Consider the following 16179-nt stretch of genomic DNA (forward strand, 5'->3'; position numbering starts at 1 on the left):
CATTGTCCTTTGACCCACTTTATAGTAGTAGCTAAAGGGCCTTACTGTGGAAGCACTATGCAATAATTTGCAAACAAATCTCTAATCCAGAAATCAACAGCACCTTCTCATATTTAGTTATGTTCATATTTTAAACGGTCATATACTTCCTAAAACAAATAAAAGCGTTTTCATTTTTAAATGTATAGCTTTGACTTGACAATTAGTTCATTGCAAGTAATCAGTTTCCCAAACTGAAATTGAGTTCCACAACATCCACCACCTCCTTGAGTAATTCTTGACTGCCTGGTCTACCTAGCACTAGCCACTCAAGTTTACAAAGGAGGCAATAAGGTTATCCAACTGAAGTACAATTGTCCCACCGGTCATTTGCCTTCAGTATTAAATGACAGTATCAAGGATGGATATTGATAACAATCCCTGAGTGCTGCAGAATCCGGGAAAATGCCAACAGTGTAGGACATGTGAGTATTACAGTGGTCATTCCAAGGTCTGTGTATGAAAGAGCTTGTCATACAAGAGGTAGGTGTGCATTTAATAGTGTGTGGAATAGGTGTACATTCAGAGCTGTGCGTGCAATGTTGGTGCAAGAATGGAGAGGTGCACTTTCAGACTTCTATGTATATGTACATATGTATGCATGAACGTTTTATAAAGCACAAATATAGCTGCGGAGCAACGAGTGCTAAATAAAAAAAGGGCCCAACTTACTTTGTTGTGACAAGTGGGAATTCAGAGCTTTATGTTTAGAGTTCAGTGGGAAAAAATGTTGATGAAGAATGTTTGGGTCAGGTGTGTAATTAGTGCTGAGTGAACCTGTGTTACATTAAGAGGTGTCTGTCAGGCAAGTGTGCTTTTATACCGGGCTTGCGAATCTGCTTAGCTGCCAAAGCTAGGCTTCTTTTAGAGTTCTATATGGGACAAGGATGTATGAATAGGTCTATACTGTTTTATGTCAGTCTATTGTGCATTCAAAGTCACGTGTCATATGTGCATGTTGAAGTGTGTGTGTGTTGAGACAGAGAAAGGTCCCCTACATGGCTACCGAAAGCGTGTGTCATTGCATAAAAACCATGGGCAGGCCCCATGACCAGCTGATTGCACGACAGAAGTGGAAAAGGGAGCTTGGTTTTACACTATTGGACAACGTATGGTCACAGTGTTGCATATGTATCAAACAATTACCCTTTAGCTACAGTCATAAACTGCTATACTTTAAGTTTTTGCACTGCTACTACTAGACCCTAGAATGCATAGCCAAATTTTCTCCACACATATGCTTTGCTTGTAAAAAACGTGGTTAAATGAATGCTGGCTTCATGCACATGGCACGGTCCAATCCTAAACTATTTACTGACTGGATCCAAGTTATTGGAATGTTAAAATCCATGTTAAACATTCCTCTTGCACCGGAACCACAGCTGGCAACTCTTGGAGCCACAGCCGAGATACCTCCTTACTCCAGGCAATTTGTCAGCATGGCCTTGCTCCTCGCCAAGAGACAGGTTGCGTTGTTCTGTTTGAGTGGATCGGTGTTGAAAACCAGGCACTAGATTCAGTACATGATTTACTGAAAATATCAAATAGACTTATATATCGACAGACTTCAACTCAAATCAAGTCCTAAAGACTTCAGTGGGCCACTTCAGTTTCACCTACTGATAAAAGAATCAACGAAGCACCAGTGAGAAGCTACATCTAACATTACCCCTTTGACGACAATGTCTGTGTCTATGCAACTGCAACATAGCACTGGTGCAACTGTGCTCTTCATATTCTGCTGCATGCCCCTTCAAATTCCTCTAACGTAACTATAAACCGCTAATTCTGTGTGGTCATTTGTAGTCACAAATAATACTGTACCCGCTGTATTCATTAAAAAAAAATCCAACAATAAAATCTCCATGGCAAGCTGTTACTGTTAAACCCTTGCCTCAACACACATCATCATTGTGCGTGTATAGACACACTTTTACGACAAAGATTGAGATCATGAATGTAGCTCTGTGGTCTAGAAGGACACATCATGATCACCCTTTTGGGTGAGTGTGACTACTGTCAACTAGCTGGGTTGTACAGGGCTGACAGTGGTGATGGCAAAATAATCATAATACCAGGACAGACCTTTTATCCCGTTGCCTTCTATTGAGAGTAACTTTCTGGACTCTCACATCTTTTTCTAAATTGGTCTGCCAGTACTCAAAAACCAGGCCCTTTGTCCCTTCATGTGGGACATGGATGTTGAGTGTGTATCTTAATTGTGTTTGTAAAGGATGCGTTTGGAGCACTATGGCACGTGGCTGTGGGTTCTATTTTTTGCTTCCTGTATTCAACCGGTACCTAAAATTGAGGGATTAAATGAGAACAACTGTGTACTCTCATGGATCCTGGCTACCAATGAATGTGTAACCAGTTAAGTTCACCAAACAAAAACCGCCAATAAACATGCAGTGCCAAAAAAAGTCAGAGTAATATCTACAGCCCCCGGCTGAAAGAATTAAGAGTGTCAGAGGAGAGTCATACCTGCAAGAGGAGATTCCACTAAGGTCTACAAACTCACCAGCGTCACAAACGTTGGGTATTAGTTTGCTTGGCCGGTGGGTTTTTGTAGTTGAATCAAAGGCCGATCCCATTTCAGCTGCCAATGAGCAACAAGCACCTCAACTTCACCTTGGCCTGCTCACCTGATGCTGACACTATCTTCGCTCACTTTGCATCTGCGTCAGAGATGCCACTCGTGCACAAGTCAAGGCAGTCGGATCATTGCCTCCCCCACTCTGCAGGCCGCGCAGTGCACACCACAGTAAACAGAACACTCCACTCACTTAACACGATCAACCAAAACAGATCCAGAGCAAAAAAACTATTATGTGATTGCACCCAAGAAGGGAGGGAGCCATAACAGTGGAGAAAAAGCATCTGCAACAGAATCAAACTGTGTCAGAGAGGTGTACGTCCCCCCTTGGCCCCACCTAGTAACTCCCCACAGTCCTTCCTTAAGAAAAGAACCAACAGCCAGCGCACATTACCAAAAAGATGATCACTACGGGTGTTGCATTTCAGTAATACTATGCCAAATGCTCTTTGCTGACTATATACAGTAATTCTGTTGTGTGTGTGTTTCGATAAACTTAACTACTGCCTGGACAATAATGTGCTAATAGTTATCCCATGCCTGTTAAATTCTGAGTCTCTAAGCCCGCACCACCTCTCTGTATAAGCATTGGACTGTTTTACCTCGCAATCCTGAGGGTCAGGTGCTTAAGGGGTGTTACTTGGTGCTTATGTTTGGGTTCAAAAGTAAAGTCCCATGTTGCCAGCGGTAAAAGGCCTTGATTGCCACAATCTGGGCCCAGAAAAACCTCCTGAAAAAGTTCCCACTGTGTCTATATGTGTGTAAGAAAGAGGGAGTACATGCTGGAAAGGAGTGCATTCATAACAGTGAGCTACAGGTCTGTATCCAGAGCCTCTGTGCATCTATGGGCCAGGTGTGCATTCAGAGATGTCTCGGAGAGGCATACATGCAAAATGTGATGCGTGTTTTAACAATTGTGAAGAGCAGGTATGTGTGCTTGACAGGTGTAGAAGAAAAGTGAGTGATAAGGTATGCACATACAGTTCTGCTAGCACTTTCTGTGCATCCAGAGGTGTTTGATTCAAGTGTTTTTTAGAAGTGTGAGGTTGGGTACACCATCAGGACTGTGTGTGACAAGCCATTTCGAAGTGGTGTCTGAACAGTATGATTGAGGTACTATGTATATGACAACTATAAACCCAGTGCTAAGAGGGAGAGATGTGTACATTCAGAGCTCTGTGGGACATGTATACACGCTGAGATTTGAGTGTACGGGTGGGCATTCAGTGCTGTGAGCATCTGAAGCTTAGTGGAACATGTATTCCTTAAGAACTATATCCACGGCATCTATCCATTTACAGCTCTGAGGGACATGCATTCTTCAGAGCTCTGCAGGTCAAGTATACATTTATAAGTCTAAAGCGGCTCAAGTGAGCACCCAGAGCTATATGTAGCTAGTGGGCACAGTGTTATGTGGAAATAGTGTACATGCAGAGACACGAGAAAAAAAGTGCACTCGGAACAGAGTGTGACAGAGGTAGAATCAGAGCAAACAGAGATTGGTGTTCATCAGGAGCTGTGTATTCAGAACTGTGATGGGTGTAAACTGAAGTCTGAGTGGGACAGTTGTGCACTAATAGCTTTATAGATCAGTTGTCTATTCAGAAGTATATGGACCGCGTGTGTATTATAAGATGTGTGGCACAAATGTACCTTCAGATCTGCGCGGATATGGATTCGTTAAGAGCTATGTGGGACATGTATTTATTCAGAAGTATGGGGGCAAGCGGAGTGCCTAAGAGCGCTGTGTGGTCCATGTGTGTACTTAAAGAGGTCTGTGGTGTAAGTGCGCAATTACAGCTTTCACTGATACGAGTGCATTCAGGATTATTTGGCTAGGTTGGTGTGCATACCCCTATGTATCACAGGTGCACCGAGGGGTGCGTGGAACATTTATACATTTCTACAGGGGAAAGGCCTGGGTGCCTTCGGAGATGGCAGGGATTAAAGAACAGCTCTCTGTGGGACGGGTGTACATTTAAACCTGTGAGGGGCAGTCTACAATCAGAGCTGTAGGCACACAAGTGCACTCAGAAACTTATGAAAAATACGTGCACAATCAGAGAGGTATCTATTACAGCTGGCCTTTTAAGGTTGTCAGGAACAGGGGTGCAGTCAAACGTTTTGCTATGAACAGGTGTCAATTCAGAATATTCAGTTTCCGGGTGCATTTACTGATGCGTGGTTACTCACTGAAAGTTTTGTACCACACAGTTCAAACCCATATTGGGACAATTGTACATTCAGTACTTTTACGAGACAGTTATTTAATAAAGATCTATAGGACAAGTGTGCATTCAAATCTTTATGTGCAGGAAAGGTGGCCGTTGATGATAGTGAATGGCACGTGTACATTTAGGGCTGTGAAGGGCACGTGTACATTTAGACCGCTCTAATACAAGTCGGCATTCAATACATTTTGTAAGACAGGTGTATATTTAGAACTGAGCAGTGGTGCTGAAACTATTTTCAAAGTGGGGGGCACTGCCATCAATGTTACATCGCCCAAGTCACCCAAGCAGGAGTGGTAAAGGTGTGGTATGTAGCCTGTGGTGCATTTTGGAGCACTCTATCACAGATATATTGTTAAAGTGTGGTGTGGTAGTGCACTGTCATTTACAAAAAGCACATCTTTATGGAAATGGCCACTAAATGTGTTAATACTTTATAGTGCTCAAATGACAATGTGTGGAAATACCTGTTTCACCATGTAATTGCCATCTGCACATCGCTAAGTCTTTTGATTTGATCCTAATAAAAAAATTGTTTCCAACAAACTTCAGAATTACAAAAAAGTGCTTCACTTGTCCTTAACTGTTGATATATTTTGAAATGTCTGTGCTGTCTATTTGCACGTATTGAATATAGTTGATTAAAAAAACATGACATCCTGCAGCCTTTCCCGTCCGTCACGCTTCCTGTACTAAAGCAAAATTGACAAATAGTTCACTTTACAAAATTATCTCACTTTATATTCAGAGAAGGAAAAGCCTGACGTCGACCTTACTTTTTTGGGAGTTGGAGGTGAGGCTTCAGCACCCCACTCCGGCACCCCTACCTCCAGTGCTTATGTTCGAAGTGGTAGGTTGGATGTACATTTTAACGTGTAGGGCCAGACGTGGATTTTTTCAAGTCAATTTGGGTTTCATATCAGTTTCCAGTTTGATTTTCAGGTTTTCATTTTGTTTATTCACTCACCTTTGTCCCGATGCTCCCACCGGCGACGCCATCTTTTTGGGGGGTCTGGTCAGTCCTTGCGGCTTCTGGCCTCTCTATCTCTCCTCCAGCTACATACAGGCAGTTGTCCTCCCAGCTAGTGTCCTAGTGTTCAATGCTGCGACTCCCTGGTTACCAGCCTTATACACAGGACATGTCATAAAGGAGACTCTAACAAGTCATTATGACATCACAGTTTTGTGGATGATACTATGTCTTTCAAAACTAGAGGGGGATTGGGTCAGACAATGACACATTACAGTTTCTAGATGAGGTCACTTAATATGTCATTAAAACGTATCTAGTCGTGCACTTGAAGATGGTACTGTGCTTCCTGACAAACTACCTCAAATGTGGCCTCTATTTTTCTCTCTCATGTTGTGGTAGAACTCCCCTCTGCAGGTTCAATGTAACTCAGGTCTCGTGACAGCCAGTGCAGGGACTGTGACGTCATAACGGCAAATTAACGGTCTCAGTTTCGGCTTTGAAGGGATGGAGGACTGAGTGGCACAGTGGTCAATAAGCTTTTTTTTTTTATCAGGTGCACTTGAGAGACGGGAACCAGGGAGGGGAAGTGCACCGAGAGCGCTGAGACGGAGGCATATTTACACTAGTGAAAGATGATGTGCATTCAGAGCTGTGAGGCAGAGGCCTGCGTGTGGAGCTGTGCGAGGGACCGGTCTGTACAAGTGCATTCAGATCTCCGAGAGGGGGCGAGTTGTGCACTAACAACGAGAACTGCTGCGATTTAAATGTTCCGGAGACAGGTGTGTATGCAGAACTAAGGACAGGTCATGTGGACGTTCAGAACTATTAGTGACAGGTGTGCAGACAGTTTTGCGGGACTGTTCCCTCAGAACTGCATTTGAATAGGAGTACATTCAGAGTTTTGTGTTACAGGTATACACATCAGGGCAATGCGACAAATATCCATCAAGAGTCTGTGTGAGATAGGTAAGCACTGGGAACTGTGAAGGACAGCTTTTTACTCATAGCAGAGACTGGCAGTTGTGTGTTAATAACATAAGTCAGTTGCGTAGTCAGAAGTGTTCAGGTCAGATGTGTATCCCGAGATGTGTGGCACAGTTATGCATTCAAAGTTTTGCGGTCATCTGTGCATTCAGATTATGAGGAGGGAAGCTCTTCTTTCAGATCTATGAGTGCTACTGGTGAACATGTATAGGTGTGGGTGGGGCCGTGTGCATCAGGGCAGCGAATGGCCTGTGTGCATGAAGTGGTATTTGGGTCAGTGCTCAGACCTGTATGCTTATTTGTGTATTCAAGTGGGCATACAACTTGTCTGCATTCATATCTGTAAGGACATGTATGCTTTTAGGGTTGCGCAAGCCAGGGGATGGAGAAGCTGTCTGTTGGGCAGAGCTATGATGGTAAATTCAGACCTGTCACAGACAAGTGTAGGGTCAGTGCTGTGAATAAGACACAGGTACTTTCAGAAACATGCACAAGATACGTGCACAAACTAAGATGTGTGTGTGTTGGGTGTTCTTTAGGGCTTGTCGTTCAGATTGTGTTTGGTCTAACTGTTCAGGCTGAATGTTCTCTTTTTGGGCAGGACCGAGCTTGACTTGTCTGACCTTTTTGGTAAAGACACACAAAAACTATAAAAACTGTATGTGTCCAGTGTAATGCAATTGTTTCCATCCACCTGTGTGCTTTTGCAATGTGTATATTCTACTTTTGAATACATCTGATAGACATACTCAGAGCTGTATAGAAACATCTTTTAATTAGGAACCGTTCATGGGGCAATACGATATTCACAGCTGGCACACAAATGTGCATTCAAAGCTGTGATGCTAAAACTGTGCATTCAAACTTGTGCGGTATAAGTGTGCATGTTAGGGAGATGTGTATTCAGAGCTATGTCTGAGAAGTGTGTAATCGGAGTTTTGTGATATATGTGTGTGCAGTCACAGCTGTGGGGAGCATGTCTGCATTCAGTGCAGGTGTGCATTCATAACTGCATGTCTGACGGACGCACAATCAGAGCCAAGTGGGAGACAGACAGACGTGCATTTAGACTTCTTTGTAGGAAATGTGTTCATTCACCGATTATTGATTCAGGTGTGCGTTAATAGCTGCAGGGCGTTCGGTTCGGAAGTGAGTGAAGCCAGTGTTATTCAAAGCTGCGTGCTCAAAGAGTTTTCAGCGATAAGTGGGAGTGGTCTCCATTCAGGGCCTTGAGGAAAAGGCGTGTACTTGCAATAGTAGGAGAAAAATGAGCTTTCAAGATTAAGAAAATGAGACATAGTTTCAGAGCCAAGCGCGAAATGTGTGCATTTTGCACAAAACATTCATGAGTGTGTGGCCTACACGCATGGAACAGGAGACCTCCCAATTACGTTTTTTTAGAACAGATTTTCTTTTATTGGAGAGTGTCACAGATGTGCATTGAAAGGAGTGTAGCAAACGTGTGCGTTCAGGCCTGTTTGTAGGACAGTTGCACATTCAGAGACATGAAGAACAGGGCTGCATTCTGAACTGGTTGAGAGGAGTTGGTCGGGATCAGGCATGCAATTAGGGTCATGCACGAGACTTGTGATTTCAAACCTATGCTGGAGCGGGTTGCATCAAGGTCTGTTAAGGATCTGCGTACCGAGCTGCGTGTAATGTACGTGATGATTCACAATTGTATGGAACCTGTGTCAAGTTAAGTGTAAAGGCGTATAATAAAGTTGTTCACGGGACAGGTGCATATTCAGAACTACGGGTGGGTGAGCTACTGAAAGCTCGAGCCTGGCTCCAGTCTGAAGCCTGACTCTGGCTCAGCTCTAGGTTCTGTAGAAACCTCGAGCCCATAGTGGGCTAGGCTTTCATGTGGCCTCTACCTGCCTTCCTCCTTCTGCCCATGATGTGGTGTTACGACCAACTGCAGTCTGTGTAATTGGGGAACCAGGTTCCAGTCTTGGCATCATCAACATACTTCATTCTAGGAAAATCACTTAATCTGTCCCCATGCCTATAAACAATGGATGTGACCTTGTGTAATGTAACTGGTACTCGTTTAAAACGTTTACGTTCAGGCCCAGTTCCCACTATAGATCAGAAACTAAAGAAAAATGCACAAAAATGTAAAAACAAGGCCCTAACTTAAGGGTAGACAAATAAATACCCATTTACTGGCTGAATTGTACAAAACCAAACCATATAACCAGGCTAAATCGCGGCTTCCCCGCAGAAAATGTGTTCTCAGGCAAATGTTTTACTTCAACAAAACTTTTTTTCTTCATTATCACCTATGAAAGCACTTTAAAATACATGGGTTAAGACTACCAGTCGTACACAACTATCACATTTAATCAGTACATTTCACTTCAGTGCTATAATGTGCCCTTTTGATGTCGAAGCTTCCATGATAAAGAAACACAAGTTTTTGCATTTTGAAGACATTTATCATATTTTACTTGGTTTGTTTTATGATGTACATAGCAAATATTTTCAGGGCTTGCCTCTTGCACGGGCTTTAAGTTCTGAGCCAGGCCCTTGGCTCAGCTCCCCGTTAATTTGTTGGCGCGCCCACCTCTATTCTGAACTATGTGGGACAGATAGTATTCATTGTTGGACAAACGGGTACTCACAGCAGCATGTGGCACAAATGTTGCAGTCTCAGCAGTGTAGGAAAAGTGTACCTTCAGAGCTGTGAGTGGCAGCTGTGTGATAACAGCTATGGACATTCTAAGTGATCCACACCTTTGTTTGGGACAGGCGAGCAGTCTAAGCCCCTCCCCCCCACCAGCCGCTGCAAATCACCTTTAACAAACGAAAAGATCATAAACTATGTTTATGATCTTTTCGTTTGTTAAAGCGGCGGAGCATTGGGGATGACGAGATAAGGAGAGTGCACTGTGCACTCCCCTCACTGCGTATGTATGTTTGGCAGACCATCTCGGGCTGGCCAAACATACATGCGCAATAGGCCCTGTGTGGGCGTTCCCAGCCAATCCTGATGCTGCTCTGAGCAGTGTCAGGATTGGCCACAGGCTGGGAGCCTGTGCCTGCCTGCAGCGACGGGAGAGAAGCGGGGCAGGAGCGGAGCAGGTAAGTGATTTTTAAAATATTTTTTTTATTAATTTGCCCCTGCCCCCACACCAACAAAGCCCCGCTAGCCGCTCCTGTTATGTTCAGAGCAGTGAGGGGCAAGTGTGTTTCCGAGCAGTGAGATGCAGGCGTCAATGCATAGCTCTGAGGCACACCTTAACATCCAGAAGGGTGAGAAATAAAGGTTATGTTGCGCTTTATTTTTTTCTGAGAAGAGCATGCCAGTTAATTGGTTTATTGGCAAATCATGTGGGCAGACTTACGTGCGTGTGTGGTCTGTGAGACAAGGGTACTTTTGGGGACTGAATAGGTTCAGGACGTTAACAGACAAAAGGTATGAGGAGATACGGCAAACAGTGGCGCAGAACAGGTATGCATTCAGGGAAACGTAATACATGTGTGCAAAGACAGAAATGTGGTCAAGACTTCATAGAACTGTGTCAGAAAAGTTTGCAATTAGGGCGGCGAGCAACAGCAGCGTAATCAGAGCTGTGAGCAGTGGCAGCTCATTCAGAGCTACTTGGGAAATGTCTGAATTCAAAGACAAGTGGACCGGCGCACTCACAGATACATTATAATCAAATAATGATTGCAGCTGGTTTTAAAATACGCTTAATACCATGCCAGGACAATGAACAGGTTCTACAATTATCCGATTTAGTGACCAGCTATGGAAGGCCGAGTTGATATTGCTGTTATTTGAACTTGTGACGTTGATATGACATCAGGTGTCTGTGGCAAGTGATAACTCATTGTGCAATTGTGGGGGCTACAGATGGGGATAGTGTAATGGCATTTATTCAGACCCTTAGGGAATCCACGTTTTAAATTTTGTGTGGGACAAGTAAGCATTCAGGCTAAAAGGAGGCAAGTGTGCAATCAGAGTGTGCCTGGCAGGTGTGAGGTAACAGGAATGTATTAAGGGCAGCGGGGGGGTAGGCATGCATTCATTTCTGCAAGGGACTAGAATGCATTGAACATTAGAAAAAGGATTGTGGGTATTGGAAGATGGTTGTGGCAAGGATGCATTAGAAACTGAAATAGCTGGGAGTGCACTCCAAGTTACGAAGGGCAGGTATTCGTGTAGAGTCGTATGTGGGAAATGTTTGCATTTAGAGTCAAGTAATTTGTTTGACAAATATGCACTCAGAGCTGTATGCCACGGGTGTGTACGAGCTGTGTGAGACAGTTTGACTATAGAGAAATATATAACAGGTATGCATAAAAAGTAGGTTGATTTAAGTATGCACTCACAGCTGCAAGCGACAGGAGTACATTCAGAGCAACTTTTGAAATATGTGCAAAGTTAGCTGCACATGTCAGAATTCAGTTCTTCGTGGGACAGTTGTGCACCCCTAGTTATGATGGGCAGGTGTGTATAAACAGCCGAGGTAAGGAGCACCATGAGTGCTATTAGTGTGTACTCAGACCTCTGTGTGCTAGGCATGCAGAGCTGTGTGTAGAACAGGTGTACATCCAGACCAAAGTGAACGAACGGCCTGCATTCAGAGTTCTGTAGAGGCAGCTACGCATCTGGAGTTTTGTGGGCCAGATGTATATACAGAGCACTATAAGGAGCAGCAGTGTATTCAGAGCTCTCTGGATGAAATGTGCATTCAAAGGTGTGTAGGGCCTGGGTGCACTCAGAGCTGGGTGGGCCATCTATGCCTAAGCCTGCGTCTGAAACTTGCACATTTGGAACTGTGCAAGGTCGTTGGTCAGTTACAGCAGTTGCACGGAATATGGTTATTTAAAGTGGTGTAAGCAGATGGGGTCTACAGCATGTGTCATCAAGGCTGTGTGTGCTAGCTCTGTGGTCAGAGATATGAACTCCAGATGTACAGTCAGAACTGTGGGTGGTAGAGATGTGTATTGCATGCTGTGTGTGGGTCAAGGATGGATCAAGCTGTGGACAGCATGTGTGTATTCAGAAATGTATATGTTTCAGATATGTATCCTTAACTACAGAACAGATATGCATTCGGACGTGCATGGGACAGGTGCACATTCACAACTTTGGGTGGGGAACGCCTTCAATAATATCGCTTGTACTACAGGTGTACAATATGCACTGTATCACAAAATGCACAGGTGTGTTACTGCACAGCTGTGTGGGTCAAGCGTATTCAGAACTGTGTGTGGTATAAATATGTATCAAACACATGCAAGGGGTTAGGGCAATTCCTTTCAAATAGCTCCGTGCTCACTGTGCCACACAATTCAAATTGTGCCTGGGACATGTGAGCAGTCAAAGCTTTTTTGGGAGAAGAGTGCGTTCTGAGCTGTATGTGAAGCAGGTGTTCAGTCAGAACTGTTTGTATTAAGAGCTCTGGATTAAAGGTGTACATGTACAGTTGTTATGGGGGTCAGGTGTGCATTCGAAACTGTGTGCATCACCACTCACCAATGTTTGGGTCAGATACTCCTTCAAAAATGTGTGGATCATCTGAGAAAGCCATGCTATATCTAGGTCAGTCTTGCACTTAGAGAGTTGTTTTGGGAACATGTGTGCATTCGCCGGCCACCTAAACAATCCTGCCTGAAGGGACTGTTAAGACTCGTGAAAAAAGTATGCCTTCAAGGATTCAATGTGCACGTGAGTGACGTGTGCATTAAGAACTGCGTGGGACTGTACTGCTTGTCAGACCTGTGAGTTCCGACTGGACACGGAGATCCATTTGTATTCATGGTCAGTGGTGCGCAGGACATGATGTGCGGGGATACGCGTACCGTATACTGAAAACGTCCATGTACAGCTATATTAGAGTTCCGAGCTATATATAAGGCTATGTGCACGGCAGGTCTGCTTTTACAGCTGAGTATGAGGAAGGCTGCATTCATAACTGTGCGCCCAGAACTTTTAGGCCGGTGTGCATGCAAAGATGTGCGAGTTGAGCTCGTGTATGTAACGTGTGCACTTGAGATGTGTCTGGCACAGGTTGACATTCGGAGCCGCGAGCATAGGATGTTTGCGTTCAGGGCCCCGTGTGACTGAACCCGTCAGAGGTGCGATTTGATCTGTGGTGCACACAGAGTTGCTTGCGGCGTCATAATGTTCACTTAGATAATGCACAAAGTCTGCAGGTGAAGTTAAAGTTTTGCAACGTGGGACGGTCATATCTCCCCGTAGGCATAATTGGAAGATGCGCACCCTCCCCAGGGCACCGGCTGCATCCATCTCATCTCCTGGCATCGTCCCGCCTCTCAGGCCAAAGACATGCACCGGCCCCGCTGCACGTATTCGGTGCGGCGGAGACATGGCCTCCGTTCGGTGCAGCCCCGCCCCCACAGAACCTCCAGCCCAATCCCCCTCAAGGTAGTGACCCTCTGTCCAGGCCTACCCTGACAGTCAGCCGTGGCACCGGCAGGCGCCGACACCGTGGCCATCTGCGCGAGCCGCCTCCCCTTCGGCTCGCGCGCTTCCTGTCACAGACACGCGTGGGGAGGAGGAGGGGCAGGACGAAGCGCGGAGGGGGGTATCAGCCCCCTCCTGCACCGCTGTCTTCACCACACCTAGCAACCACGGTGACAGGACGCAGGAAGCGAAATGGCCGCCTCCGAGGAGCCCAGCGACCGAGGTGGCCGGTGGGCCCGTCCTCCCCCAGTCTTGCATGCAATGGTCTCTCCCAGACGCGGTAACCGCTTCACCGGGGAGGGGCCATGTCCAAGGAGTGGGGGCGCGCCGTTGGCGCCCCTAGGGCTCAGGAGGCTAACTCGCACGCGCAGTGGGAGGGTGCAGCGGCCGCTCTCTCTCCCGCCCCCAGCGGAAGACGAAGGGGGTACGGCAGTGGTGGCTGGGCACTTGCGGCCGTAGGGTGACACTTACCGATATGATTGTCTTCGATGTGTTCGATGAGCTCGGCCAGAGTGGCGAAGTGCTGCCCGCAGCCCCCGAAGCGGCAGCTATTGGAGAAGAAGGAGGCGGCGGCGATGCCCGGCATCATGGTGTCTGCATGGGTGGAGGTGGGAGGGAGATGCCCCGGAGTGATGGGGGCAGACCGGGAGGAGGGACGGGAGGCTGCGGCGGTGACAGGAGCAGCGGCGGAGCTGCTCGCAGGGAGGGCGGGGGAGGGGATGGGAGACGAGGAGGCAGCAGCTGGAGGAGGTGGGACCAGGGCTGCCGCGGCCGCTGCCTGCACTGGGAGGAACAGCTGGAACTGCCACCCACCACCTATCCTCTGCAGGAGGAGGAGGGAAGGGCGCTGACTGACAGCGCAGACATGCCCCCTCGCCCCCGTCACTTGACTTCACTAGCATCCCTCTGAGTGCAGTGCGCCGGCCTCCACCTGTCCCCTGCCGCCGCCAGTGAACAACGCTGGGCCCTTTGAGCTTTTAGGGCTCGTACCTGCCTTCCACTTTTCACCACACCCCTAGCACGCTTGAGTGTGTAGCGCAGAGACTTGGACTCACCTTTTCAGTTAATACTACACTCCATCGACGCAAGGCGTGGGTTGGACAACCATGGCCCTTCCATGAGCACCACCAGCCCGAAACAGTGAAACGTACACTCTGAGTGCACTTCGTACATACATGCCTCACTGTTCCTGCAACCAAGGTTTCATATGCACAGACATTACATTCACTACATAAACCCCAATAGTTAGTGTACAAATCTTTCGCCAGTGCTAAATAGGAACCCATGGCAAAAATCTGCCCTTCCAACCGGTACTTTAAGTGGGATGCAAACGTGTGTGAGTTTGAGGGGTGGGGGGGTATCTAAAGGGGGCGTGGACTGTGCAGTTAAGGGAGTGGATCAACCACTCAAACTATTTCTGTGATTCTCGTAGTCTGCCATCACATTGGTATTTTAGTTCCTCTTTGAGCTTTCTGTTGTTTTATCCAGACATATAATAAAAACAACTGACACTCACCTAAAGCCAGGCGGCACTATTGGCTTTGCCAGTAGTCATCTGTGTGGAATAAATTAGTAACAACAGTCTCTGCAGGTAATAGTTCTTCGGCATAGCATTCAAATACTTGGTCTGGTTTCTCCTCTGAACAGTCTGGGGAACAGCATGATTCCAAACTCCACAAGTGCGCTGAATAGGAGCGCTCTCACTTAATAATACCCTTCATTCCTCAATATAGTCTCAAAGGTTCAATGGGCACCCTCAATCGAGGGAAATTGTTGCAGTTGTTTGCTCATATTCCTGCCCTTAAGACAATAACTACTGATGGCTTGAATTGGGTCAAATTTGAACTGCCTCTGTAGTGGACTCAGTAGTGGATTTGACCAAGACAATTTGGAAAAGAGTAGCACAACGGAATGCTGTTCTGGCAGAAAGGGGTGTCTTCGAAGAATGGGGCACCCAGTGAACTATCTTCATGTTCTTTTAAAACCGATTCAAGCCCAAACCCCAGCTTGTGTGCCGAAGGGTTCAGTCGGATAAACTATAGCAGGACCTTCACTGCGGAGGGCCCAAAGCTATTTACCATTCATCAAAGGCAAGACAGGAGGGAGGTCTCTTATAACACAGCAAATAATGTTTTCCGAGTGCAGGGCAGGTAGCTGTAGACTAAGTTTAACACACAGAATTCAAGGGGAAACATGGCCTATATCCACATCTTCTGGAATATTGCAGGGCTGGGTACCAAGCTTGCCCAAGTGGATTAGGGGGAGTGTATTGATACTGCTGATATAATTATGTTCCAAGAAACCTGAGAGATCTCCCCCCTCATACAGGCAGGGTTTTAAAACATTCCACACCACAGCTTGCAAGTCTAAATCATGGAAGACCCTCTGGTTATTTGTTAATTTGGATTACGTTTTCTCTATGGTTCCATGCTACCCAATTATCCATTAATTGTCCAGACTTGCTTGGCATTGAGCTGTCCACCCCTGACAAAACAAACATTCTTCTTTTTAATGTATACAGTAGGAGTGTTCATATGTTCATACAACCGTTGATTTCCTCAATTTGACTGACTACATCTCCACCTTATCAAGGAAAGATACAGTTGTGATTGTGGCTGGGGATTTCAATGTTTACTTTGAACCATCAACACTCCATAATGATGTAGCTGGAGAGGAAGATCAACACTTGGGTATTCCTCAAATTTTGAGCCCACTGTTGTCTTTGCTCCCGCGGGCTGCCATGCAAATGTTGGATCTTTATAAGAGTTGCCGCATGAGGGCTTGTAATGGTAGAGCTATATCTGATACAGAGTTATGGCCCACCTTTAGAAGGAATAACTACCAGAGTCTTATTGATTACTTTTTATTGGATGTCCAATTCTGGGGAACCTTAGTGACTTGGAAGTCCTGTCCA

The 16179-nt window shown here is 45.9% G+C and overlaps 1 protein-coding gene across 1 annotated transcript in view; it reads right to left on the reverse strand.

The window, feature by feature from the left end:
* Nucleotides 1–14044, reverse strand: part of JAZF1 (JAZF zinc finger 1) — a 620003-nt gene extending 605959 nt beyond the window's left edge. The window contains exon 1 of the mRNA XM_069211451.1: nt 13737–14044. Within this exon, the coding sequence (XP_069067552.1) occupies nt 13737–13854 (118 nt within the window). The 5' untranslated portion in view covers nt 13855–14044. The remainder of the gene's footprint in view (nt 1–13736) is intronic.
* Between the last annotated feature and the right edge of the window lie 2135 nt (nt 14045–16179).

This window comes from Pleurodeles waltl, chromosome 10, assembly GCF_031143425.1.
Source record: "Pleurodeles waltl isolate 20211129_DDA chromosome 10, aPleWal1.hap1.20221129, whole genome shotgun sequence".
Taxonomy (NCBI): Eukaryota; Metazoa; Chordata; class Amphibia; order Caudata; family Salamandridae; genus Pleurodeles; species Pleurodeles waltl.